The sequence below is a fragment of the Pelobates fuscus genome, chromosome 6 (genome assembly GCF_036172605.1).
Source record: "Pelobates fuscus isolate aPelFus1 chromosome 6, aPelFus1.pri, whole genome shotgun sequence".
In the NCBI taxonomy this organism is placed as follows: domain Eukaryota; kingdom Metazoa; phylum Chordata; class Amphibia; order Anura; family Pelobatidae; genus Pelobates; species Pelobates fuscus.
Genome location: NC_086322.1, coordinates 281,982,795 through 281,995,650, shown reverse-complemented (window position 1 = coordinate 281,995,650; position 12,856 = coordinate 281,982,795). Strand labels below are relative to the sequence as shown.

General features: G+C 38.9%; 1 protein-coding gene across 6 annotated transcripts in view; it reads left to right on the top strand.

Moving 5' to 3' along the window:
• The window catches only part of HDAC5 (histone deacetylase 5), a 101,674-nt gene extending 93,802 nt beyond the window's left edge, over positions 1-7,872 (top strand). For all 6 annotated transcript variants that reach the window (XM_063459285.1, XM_063459284.1, XM_063459283.1 and 3 more), the window contains 5 exons: positions 3,338-3,456; positions 3,742-3,875; positions 3,975-4,059; positions 5,112-5,253; positions 7,102-7,872. In XM_063459285.1, the coding sequence (XP_063315355.1) occupies positions 3,338-3,456; positions 3,742-3,875; positions 3,975-4,059; positions 5,112-5,253; positions 7,102-7,141 (520 nt within the window). In that variant the 3' untranslated portion in view covers positions 7,142-7,872. The remainder of the gene's footprint in view (positions 1-3,337; positions 3,457-3,741; positions 3,876-3,974; positions 4,060-5,111; positions 5,254-7,101) is intronic.
• Positions 7,873-12,856: the final 4,984 nt, after the last annotated feature.

Genomic DNA, 12,856 nt, shown 5'->3' with positions numbered 1-12,856 from the left:
TTTCCTTCACATCCCCAATCAGTACTCCAATGGGGCCTATCCTCATTCACGTAGATGGCTCCTCCAGATTTTATTTAACCACACCGGCCTTTATAAGGAAATGCTAGAGGTGTTTTTCAAAATCCTTATCAAAGCTGAAGTATTGGCTTGTAAAAATAGTATACAATATACTGTAATACTCTTTAGACATTAATTCCAAGTGCCCCAATGCCGAGGCCGAGGCCAGAGCTATAGAGTAGGACAATAAGTATTTTGTTATGAACTGCACGCTGGTTTATAACAGCATATACAAAGGGGTTGGACCACAATGAGAAATACACATTTGCAAACAATGTACAACCCACCTACAGCTTGGTATAGGTAATTAACACAGGTAAATGTCCAGTAGTTGGTAATACAAATAGGTATGTCACGATAACACAGGTGTAAATGCAGATTAGATTGAAATGGCAATTTAATACATATCATTGTTTAAGAAAGAGGGAGTAGCTCCTCAAAGTGTTCTCAGGTGGTATATATAACAAAACAGAAGGCATAAGCTTGAAATATATATATGTATTTTTAAATATTTATTTTAACTCTATTAATACTTTAGTTTAAAGACTTTGCTAGATCACATTGGTGTACTGCAAGCATGTCAAACTTGCGGCCCACATTGAACATATTTGCGGCCCACATTGAACATCTTTGCGGCCTGCCTGCCCTGGGGCTGCTTTGTGCTGTGGCTGCGACCAGCCGCAAGACAGGAAAGATATTTCCTGTCTGATCATTGTCTTCCCTCCGGCGGCCACAGTAGCGCAGAGTGGCTGACTGTCTGCAGAGCAGGCAAACCACTCCCCCTTCCCTCCTGCTCGCAGTGCAGGCCACTTCCCCTTCCCTCCTGCTCGCAGTGCCAGAGGAGCGTCTGGCCTGCTTGAGCAGCGCTGGAACTGGAGGATGGGCATCTCATCTTAAGGTAGGAGAAGAGGGGCTTGTGGGGGACCTTACTGTGTAATGTAGTGTAATTTGGGATAAGGAAGTGCAGTGTATTAATTTAATAAAGGCAGGGGGTCAGTGTATTTTAATTTGGGGGAGGGAGGGAGCCAGTGTATTAAGGGAGGGGGCCAGTGTATTTTAATTTGGAGGAGGGAAGGGGGCAGTGTATTTTAATTTGAGGGAGGGCGGGGGCCAGTGTATTAATTTGAGGGAGGGCGGGGGCCAGTGTATTAATTTAAAGGGAGGGCGGGGGCCAGTGTATTAATTTAATGAAGGGAGGGGGCCAGTGTATTAATTTAATGAAGGGAGGGGGCCAGTGTATTAATTTAATGAAGGGAGGGGGCCAGTGTATTTATTTAATGAAGGGAGGGGGCCAGTGTATTAATTTAATGAAGGGAGGGGGCCAGTGTATTTTAATTTGAGGGAGGGAGGGGACAGTGTATTAATTAGAGAGAGGGAGGGGACAGTGTATTAATTTGAAGGATTGAGGGGGCCAGTGTATTAATTTGAGGGAGGGAGGGGGCCAGTGTATTAATTTGAGGGAGGGAGGGGGCCAGTGTATTAATTTGAGTGAGGGAGGGGACAGTGTATTAATTTGAGGGAGTTGGCAGTATATTTGGGGGCCAGTGTATTAAATTGGGGAAGAGAGTAGGCACTGTGTTTATTTGAGGTAGGGAAGAGTCCAGTGTATTAAATTGGGAGAGGGCCTGTGTATTAAATTAGGGAGGGGGAGCAGTGTATTCATTCGAGGGAAGGAGGTGGCAGTGTATTAATTTTGGGGAGGGTGTGGGGCTGTGTATTAGAGTGGTGGGAGGGGGCAGTGTGTTAAATTAGGGGGAGGGGCAGTGTGTTAAAATGGGGGAGGGGCAGTGTATTAAATTAGGGGAGGGAGAGGTGCAGTGTATTAAATTGGGGTAGGGGGTGGGGCTGTGTATTAGAGTGGTGGGAGGGGTGCAGTGTGTTAAATTAGGGGGAGGGGCAGTGTGTTAAAATGGGGGAGGGGCAGTGTATTAAATTAGGGGAGGGAGAGGTGCAGTGTATTAAATTGGGGAGGGGGGCAGTGTTTTAAATTAGAGTGGAAGTGGGGGCAGTGTGTTAAATTGGGGGGGGGGAGGAGGACAGTGTATAAAATTAGTGGTGGGAATGGGGGCAGTGTATTCAACTAGAGTGGAGGGAGGAGAGGGCAGTGTATCAGATTGGATTTGGGGGCAATGTATTAAAATGGGGGGGGAGCAGTGTATTAGATTGGGTCTGCATGGAGACGCTGAACGTTCCCCATGGAGATGCTGATTGGCCGTGCAGCTTTTTGCCACACATGCACAATAGCCTCCCATTGCCAAAGTGCAGAACACACTCTTAAGACTTCAAAATCAACCAGATAACGTCATTTGTTTTTTTACAGCTGTGCAACAACATACATTCACCATTTCAGTCCCATTACCAAACTTTTCTTAATATATCAAGGTAGTTGGACTGAAACGTTGGTCTTTTGAAATGCAGGTCTGATTAAAATAAATCCGCTCTTTTATTTACTTTGAAGCCTTACGAGCGTGACAACATCCAGTGTCAGGCAACTTTTTTTAAACTGTACTTTTGGAAATAAACTTACGTTTTTCGCGGGCCACATAAACTTAAACCTTTGTTTATTTGGCCCGTGTTAGCCCCTGAGTTTGACATGCTTGGTGTACTGCGTAGAGAAGTGAAGGATAATGCGAAGAGTCCTGTTTTTGTCCGTCTCTAAACACAATTAGAGTAATTTATTACTGTTATGGGAACAGATAGCGACAGCGTTTTTTTCGGAGATTTCATCCTACAATCATAAACTTGGTAATGAATTAAATGCAACTCAGTAGCACTTAGAATCTGCACGAGTGTCTTGAGCGTGTGGATGCGCCCTGGTACGATTTACATTTTTTAGACTGCTGGCATTTGAAGTTAAATTTCATAGACACTGTACGACCAAACTTCTGTTATTATATTTAAAAATTGTATTAAAAACTAGAAAACCCAACAGCGCTTTTACAGTGATAGAATCTAATGAGTTGAAGCTGTTGAGTTCCAATAGAAAACAACTTTTAAGTAGAGCGCCTAATTTAGGAACCATTTTGGGGCTTAGAGTTTGGAGAATCTTGGTCTATGCACTGACCCCCCAGATGTTGCTGAATTACAACTCCCATGATTTTCTGTCTATTTAATTTAAAGAATCATAGGAGTTGTAGTTCAACATTTGGAGGGCCAGAGTTTGGAGAACCCTGGCATAGACCATAAAATCATCATTTCCCCCTTCTATTACTCTGTTTGTCTCCATTGTCCCACCACCCTTAGTCCTTCATTTGTCTTATGGAAATGTTTCCCTTTACAGAATGGTGGTCATGCCCATAGCCCAGGAGTTTGCCCCAGACTTTGTCCTGGTTTCAGCTGGATTTGATGCAGTTGAAGGACACCAGAGTCCACTTGGGGGCTACTCGGTGACCGCAAAGTGTAAGTTTGAGTGAAACTGCTATATTGTTTTTTTTGTTTAGTTTTGTTTGTTCCTGTATGTCAATATACTATTCTCCTACCTGTTACTAATTGTCTGTATCCACCTTCACCAACTCATTTCACGCTTATCTACCCTTTATTGATTAATTGAACATTCCTCAACTATTCACACGTTCCTTTCTTGACATATACAAGTAAACATCTATTTTCTATAATCCTTCCCCTTATTTATTGAGCCCCTAACATAAATCCTCCCAACCACTAACCTATCATGATCCCTTCAAGGTTTTGGACACCTCACAAAGCAGTTAATGACTCTATCTGGAGGACGGGTGGTCCTGGCGCTAGAGGGAGGTCATGATCTAACTGCCATCTGTGATGCCTCTGAGGCCTGTGTGTCGGCTTTGCTGGGCATGGAGGTGAGGGCAGAAGGGGGGCACTCACCATCTGGGAGGGGACACTCAGCTGTTTTCTTCTGCCTTTTGCCCTCTTCTATAACCTTCTCATTTTGTCTTTAGCCTGCACCACTTGATAACAGTGTCCTCCAACAGAGGCCTAGTGACAACGCATTGACCACTCTAGAGAGAGTCATCGCTATCCAGAGTGAGTTGGAGAGGTCCTTAAGAGAATTAAATAAGGAATAATATGAATGTTTATGTTGTACTGAATCAGGGGCTGTTATATGAGGTGTGTATAGTAATAAATTAAAATAATGGGTGATAAGTTAATGAGGAATTGTTAGATTTTAATATAGTTTATAAATTTATGCACCAGTGCTTTGTATGCAAAATACTGCCGAACCCAGTTGCAATCATTTTGATATTAGAGGCCGATATAAAACTAATTCAATTATTTGGTATTTACACTAAGTCATCAATTATAATATGTGTTGGAGACTTACAGGAAGCACGGGAGAGAAGTTATAGAGCGTTTAGTGGGTTAACAAGGAACCTGTGAGAGGAGTTATAGAGCGGTTTGCAGTTTGAGGGCATGGTGGGTTTGAGGACACATGAGGGCCTAATTGGAGGAGTTGCAGAGAAATTGAAAGTCATGTAGGGAGTTTATGGGAGGAGTTATACCGCTGTTTGAGGACACAAAGAGAACGCATGGGAGGCATTATAGAGCAGTTAACGGACACAGAGAGAACTCATGGGAGGAGTTACACAGTTTTTTGAGGACATAGAAAACTCATGGGAGGAGTTACACAGTTTTTTGAGGACATAGAAAACTCGTGGGAGGAGTTATAGAGCTGTTTGATGACACCGAAAGAACGTGTAAGAGGAGTTACACAGCTTTTTAAGGACATAGGAAACTCATGGGAGGAGTATACAGCTGTCTGCAGACATACAGTATGCGTGTGGGAGACATTGTATAGCTATTAGAAGGTGTACACGGAGCCCATGAGAACAGATATAGACAGCTAAACGATATGCAGAGGGTCTATGGGAAGTTAAATGCAAAGGAAGCATGTGGGATGAGTTAAAGAGCTATTCGATAATTCACACTGGGCAGCCTATTTGAAGATTCCTAGAAGTAAGAGGACTTACAATGTGTGCATGTGACGGAGCTAAGTGCTCTAAATGAATGAAAGGTGTAGGAACTATAGGGCAGTTAAGGAATCCCTAATTCAATGTATATCTTTATTTCTCCCACAGGCAAACACTGGAGCTCATTAAAGAGCATTGCTCTGGGACGATCCCTCCTGGAAGTGCAGCAGGGAGAGGTGGAGGAAGCAGAAACAGTCACTGCAATGGCTTCACTATCCGTTGATACAGACCAGAACCCTACAGACTCCAGGTTACTTGTCCCACTCTCCCACCCCCCACCCCCCACCCCACCCCCCCCCACCCCTTCCCCTTTCACACTCACCACATACGTGTTACTGGCTTCCATGTGAATGGCCTGTTGAACCATCAAGCTGTCTCCTTTCCTCATTTCAGCTGGATGCCTGGTAAAAGACACTATCTCACATACACCCAACTAAAACAATTGCTACGAGTTTACTACTGGTTAGTCACATAGAGTGTGTGCAAATTTGAGGAAAAAGTCGGCATGCAGGATCCACCACTTTTTGTCAACAATTCTAGATCCTGCACAGATCTTTCTGAAGACCATTTAAAGGTCGAAAAGTAGATTGTTTTTTTTTTTAATGCAAACTTCAATACATTCATTTGATTTATTTAAAAATCCAGTGAAGGCTCAGTTTCTCATTGGTCTATAAATACAAACATCGTCAAAAAAAGCATTCTGTGGAACCATTATATTTCCTTTTTTACTTGGCATGTTGCAAACATATCATCATCAGCGAATTGAAAGAACCATTGCTCGATTCTTGTACAATGGGAATATCAGGGGCTGCTTTGCATTCTGATTGGCTGCTGACATTACTCACCGGTTTCTTTTTTTTTTTTTCAGTAAATGTCAGTGTGAAGGTGGAAATTGTTAAACATTTATAAAATGACCAAACAAACTTTAAACTCTACAAAATAATTCCAGCAAAATTTACAGTAACTATTTTTTTTTTTAGTCCAGAAAAATAATCTATTAAGGTTATTGTTAGGAGTTGAATTCTAAATAAATAAAAAAAAATTGTGCTGGTGGCATTTTAAATGGATGTCTGGAAGACCCATGCCTCACATGCCTGTACTCCCTCGAGAGGTGAGACAGTTCACTGTGGAACATTGGTCACCAAAAACACATTGGTTTTGTTCAGTGACACTTGTCCTGACACTTCCTTATTTGCGTTGGCAGGTCATGGCAAAGAGCCCACATGCAGGGTTTTGTCTCCTGGGACCCCCTGTGGAGACTGAAAATGATCTTCCCTGCTCTAGAGTTCTGATGTGCTTACTGGGTTAGAGATTGATTGGCTTACAGTCAAATCTTAAGAACAAAACCAGACCATTGTTTTTTTTTTTTTGTTTTTTTTTTAATCACACTGTGATTCTTCACACTTGTGATGCTCGGTCCGTTATTAAACAAAAGATATAGGTTCCATAACGTACACGAGAAGGGTACTCTTAAGTACCATATCCACTATAGCTCATTGTAGTGGTTATGGTGCAAAGAGTCTTTGGGTGACATCCCGTTGTTTTGCATTAAACCAAAAGCTGTTTGCAAAAACTGGGGCTGTCCAGACATCTAATGCCCATCCACTCTGCCACCACTGCGATAATATGTACATGACAATTATATATTCAGTGCATGGTGGCTGGGTGACTTTGGGCAGTCATTCTTTTTCAATATGTTTGTAGACCCAGTGTGGAATGTGTATAAGCCTTGCAGTTTTCCTCTAAGTTCAGTTTAATGATGTCAGCAAATTCACATTATGAATCTAATTTTTATTCTATCTTTGATTAATGTTCCATTTTTAAGTGCCAATAAGAATGCGTTATAGCTCATTACTATACTGTATAGTACAATACATCGTCACTAAAAGTGTGAATTGCTGGGAATTCATAGCAAATTTTTAGGCCATAAATTAGAAATCAACTTTGAATTCACATTTCCTTGAAATACCCTGTAAAACTTTCATAGTCTGAACCTTGGTGACACAGGATGTTTTATCTTGAATTTCTGGCTCCTGTTTGCTATATTGTTGTTTGTTCTCCGATCTGTGGCGTTTACTCTTTTTCTATCTCCTTCTAGATCCACAGAAGAGCCAATGGAAGACGAACCAGTGCCGTGAGACCCTCTCCCCTACTCACCCCAGAATCCAACACACCACAGTTCTTTTTTTCTTATTTTATTTTTTTATTTTATTTTTTCTTAGTTTTTGTTATGGTGATCTTTTATTTTTTCTATTAAAACCGAAAAACAGGAAAGAAAAACAAAAAAAACAAAAAAATAATATTACTAAATGGGTCCGATGTCCAGAGTCCTCACAGCCGAAGTTAGCACACTTACTACCCCAAACTAGGACCTCTCTCTCGTTAAGTCGCTCCCCATTTCTGCTGCTGTGCTGAATCTGGTCTCACTGCTGCCCTCAATGGGTGGAAACAACGTAAAGACAACTGCCAACTTCTCATCATTCTGTGCCTGATAAAACACTAATATATAAACATATATATAACTCTATATGGACACACACATTAATGCACACACATGCCTTATATTTATGTAGCACTTGATAACTGGCCCAGAACAAGTGAATTTGAATTCAGATTTCAAAGAAAGCTGGTCTGTATTCATCAAAGGCCATATTTATTTGCTGTTTTTCCCACTAGCCAAAAAAATGGGAGTTGAAACCGTCGATATAGTCCATATTCACAGCTTACTGATAATGCTGTGAATGTGAGATGCCTGGCAACTATTTAAATTGAGGAATTTTGCACAATAAAATAATTTCAGGCAGCAGTTACCAATTCAGTTTAAACTCAGGGGACTGTTCACTAAACTTAACTGGCTTTTAAAATGTAGACCGAAATCGCTGAGTTGTAAAATAAAATAATTAAAATAAAATAAATTCTGATTTTTTTAAATTTAATATTATCTAAACTCAGTTTAGTTTTTAATGAGCCATGATAGTCCCGTGGCACTCAGATTATTGTTTGTAGAAGAACAATATGAAATAAACTAGGTATGGTTTAACCTTTTTATGAACCAGTGATGTTCTGCGTTGTGCATTGCATTATCAGACTGTCCCAGAGCTATATTGCCCCCGCTGAATTCTGTAGAGCAAATCGGCTCATCTTGGGAAACCCCAGCTTCGTTGACTGCTAGATCAGCTTTCTTTCGATAACTAATCAAGGCACTTTGAATGAACAAACTACTGTTTGAATTGGTCCTTAAAACAATAAATCTATCACCAGAAGATTTAAAAAATATATATTAAATTGTTTCTAACCGCTAACCTAAAGCTACAGTTTATTCGACTGTGATTACCAGTTAAGGATAAAACAGTTTTTCAGCTTGAAATTGATTTATGGGTTTTAAAGCCTTTGTCAAACTGCAGTTTGTCACCGATGACTTTCGAAGAGACCGATATCACTGAAAAAACTTCCTTAAGTATGTGCTGTTAGCATCCAATCAGAACCTGCGATTTTATGAGTACTGCTGATTAGTTTCCTAAAATTCCATTCTATTAGGGTAAATAAATAAAATGCTAGAATGGTCTAATGATGCTGTATGACCACTATACCAAGTGGTAAATAACCAAAATCTACCAGTAACCAGGTACAAACTGTTTCCAAAGTCAAAAATGACACTTCTGAATAAGTACCCTCTTCAAATAACTTTTCCAGCATCAGATGCTTGCCAGACTAATGTCAGCAGCTCACAGCAACCACTGGGAATTTGATTGATTTTCCACGCTAAACACATTTTTAAAAAAAAAATTAAATTGTGATTACATTGAAACATCATTGGTTTCTAATAGGTTAAATGTTTCGTTTAATCAGAAATCTGGTTACACCAGCAATCTCGAACCCCCAAAGTAAATACCGCTTTGATAAAGGGCCAGTCTCATTACTTCATAACAAAAGTCATTTTACAATTTGCATTTAAAATGCTGCATTGAAAAAAAAAAAAATCTATATATTTTGTTTGTTTTTTCCTTTTTCTCCAGTATGTCATTTGATACATTCTACAAACACCAAAGAAAATATGGCAAAAAAAATTATTACAAAAAAAAACAAAAAACAGACAAATCTCAGCCTTTGATAAACTTGCAACTATATGTGTGTGTTTATATATATTTATATATATCTTAACACGTGCGTAAATTGCATATTTTATCCTTCTGTAGCACTCAACTGTCCCGGACTATTGACATTATATGTACTTAATATTTTATAACACTATGTGTATGTAAATGAGTATATATATGTAATCGCACGTGTGTGTATTCTATATATTGTGTAGTTGGAGAGGCAGTCCCACCAAGGACCAAATAAAAATAAATCATAATCTTGGATTTGAAACATTTCAAATAAAAAGTAAAATAACCCAGGGGAATGGTATATATTGGCGGTATTCAACACAGGGCTGGGAGCAGAATTTACTATTCATATATATAGATTTTCCTGCCACGTGGGACTGCCCCTTTATACTTTCATCATGGGTTGGGCAAATGTTTTGTGAAGAAACATTGAAAATGTAAAGAAATTATATGTTACACTGACAGAATGGAGTTTCTTTTGGCAATTGGGTCCATTTTTAATACGTTGAGATCTGTTAATTGACTTTAAAAAAAAAAAAAAAAACACAAAAAATCCATAGTTTTAGAGCTTAAAGGAAAGGAGCGCTTTTGCTTTGTTTGTTTTTTTACAATTAAAAATGAAAGATTGATGTATATAGCAGGGCTCCGAATTTTCCACTAGCCTTTGGCGAGTAGAAATGTATCTCTAGTTACTGTGCCATGGACTCAGTAGACTTGAAGTGAAGAACAACATATTATTGTAATTCAAACATAAAAAGAAATGTGTTTTTAGTGTGTTTCCTGGCTTACTCTTGCACTATGGGGGCAGCCATCTTTAAGTCCTCACACTGGCAATTCAGAGCTGTCATGCCGAAGCTCTAGGCAACTCAAAAATGCAGTCTTAGCCAGTTTCCAAATAATTGTCTGTTGGATAAGCTGTGCTTCTGAACAAAGAGGACTTAAAGATGGCTGCCCCCATAGTGCACGAGTTAAGGAAGGAAATTCACAAAACAATAGATATTTACAGATATATACGTATTACAATATAAACAGAAACCGGCTATATTAAATGCAATCACTTTTTTTAATATAGAAAATAAAGATTTTCCTTTAAGTCTAAAATAATTAGCCTACCTAGAAACATTTTACATTATTCTTATTGCTAAATAGGCCTCACAATCTTTCAATCCGTTGTAGGAAAAGAGAAATCATTTTGGTTTTAAGATTTTTCCTACAGGCATTTTACTATTAATCCTAACTTTATAACATGGGAAATTGGGGGGGGGGGGAAGTAAAAAAAAAAAAAAATAGCTTCAGCATAGGTGTTCTCTTTTTTGACATGTATAACATTGTATTCTATGCTGTGTACGTTTTCTATTTGAAGTTTAATACACAGCATTATGGCCATATTGCCAAATTCTAAATCAGATATTGTTTAATAGAGGAGGATTAAAAATCACAGATTTTATAAGCTAAAAGGGATGTTGAATGATTTACTTAATACGTTGTTAATTTAACAAGGAAAGCTTGTTTATGTTCAGTTTTATGAACCGACCCCTCCAGAAAGGTGTCTATAATCTATAGCAACAATAATGCAATTTGTACCTAAACTTAAAGAGACACTCTAAGCACAATAAACACTACTTATTTTGCAGTGGTTATGGTGCAAGGCATCTTTGGTTGGTGCCCCCATTTTTAGCCTCTTGCCGGCCACTGATAAAATGCGAACATTTCAGATAAGCAGTATAATGTGAGTAGCAGGCAAGGCCTACATGTGGGTGCCAGGAGAACGAAACCTTTTCTCCAACTGTTCAAAAACACTTTGACAGGAAATGAGTGGGCAGCAGCCAGAGACTCGTAGCGCCATAACCATTACAATACGTTGTAGTAGTTATGGTGTTTTAAAGTAGCCCTTTTAAATACATTTTGTTCAGTTTACAAAGGTATGAAGTGGCATTTATCCGCCTACTCAGTGGTTTTAACTTAGACTACCTAAAGCTTGCAGGGTACCACTTACTGTTAAAATCCTCGACAATACGTTTTTCCCATAAAGAAATTACTTGCTTTAGAGTAGATTTTGCACATTAATTTCTCCGCGATGTTCAGTTCCTTCTTTATATTTATATTAGGACTTAAAAGGCTGTAGTGAAGCGCCCACGACATCTCCTACAACTGTAATCATAATCCTTTTCCCATCAACATATTAGGCATAATGACCTTTTTGACATCTTGTAAATTTAATAGTTTAGTTTTATTTTCAAAACAAGTTATGTAAGTTGTTTTTATACTAGTAAAAAAATAATAATGTTGATTCCAGGGCATACAATTAATTAATTAATGGATTCTCAACGTATTAAATGAGGGAATTTGGTTTCTAACATTGTTTACAATTTCTTTTCCCCCTTGTGTTAAAGACCAGAATGAATCCGGCAGGGAAGATAACGGGAAGGTATGTGGTGGGTTCACCTTGTGGTGTACATACCTGCACATTATTATAAGATGCAAAGCAAAAAAAGAGAGAGAAAATGCATAGTGCAGAGTAACAATGTAGACCCTGCCTATGTTTTGAAGGTCTTCTCTTATTAAAGCAGGGTTAGCAATCTCTGTCACTCCATCTGTTATGATTTCTATAAAGTCCACGTCCTCTGACGCTAAACCAACATTGTGGAGTGCAAGACGTTGTCGAACTTGATATCCAATGATAGGTCTCGCCATTCTATTTCACCTTTTAAATGATGTCTTAAGGCTTAAACCCCTCTCACCATCACATGCAGTGGACTTGTGCAACTGTCTCGTAATTTGTTGTGTAAATAAATATATATATTTTTTTCTAAATTAATAAAAAACCTCACATGTTGTTCGACAGTATTATGTGCAGAGTTAGGGAACAGGGTGGACACATTGAAAGGCAGGTCCGCTGTAAGCTCCCCTTTTGTGCGTCTGTGTCTCCCTCACACGCTGTGGGTATGAATTTTCATCTGAGTATTTTGTAATATGTCCTGTTTGTCCTTGTGTAAATAAAAATGTGCTCAGACTTGCGAAAACCTCTTGGTGTTTGTGGTATGGGGAATTGGTATTGAAGCTTGGAAACAAAAAAAACATTAATATGCTGGTTGACTTACAAAACACATGCCCCTTGTTGAAATGATTTGATAGTGAAATAGACTGTTCAGTTTTTTCTTTTTTTTTCTTTTACTATTGAGAACTTTGTCCCACATTCATTGCTTCCATTTACAAATGTGCCAATTACTAGCACCCTTTACAACAGTGAGACTTTTCTCGGCCCTGACCTAAAGTATATATATTTCACTGAAATTCAAACCCGGTCAAAAGCTATAAGACAAAATGGGGACTTCTGTGTCTTACGTATTTTTAGATTAAAGTGGCACATTCCCCTGGAACCTATACACATCCAACAGTAAGCATGTCAAATACAGCACAATGCAAACTTAGAGGGATACTCAAAGTACCAAAACAACTGGTATAGATTATGCCCTTTTTTATAGATTATCCCCATTTTTCTGCCACTTAGAAGTTACCAACGTTCACCTACTCATCCAAAATGAGGATTTCATAAAGATAAAATCTTTGAATGAAGTACTCGCATTGACTGTGTTGGAAGTCCACTGAAATTTTTACGCAGTCAAAAGATATACTGAGACAGAGTAGGGACTACTTTGTGTTAGTATGTTTTCTAACCTTGAGAAAAGGCAGAGATACTGCTGTCACTATAGTTGGCTGAGGGGGGGAGCTTTGTCTATGGCG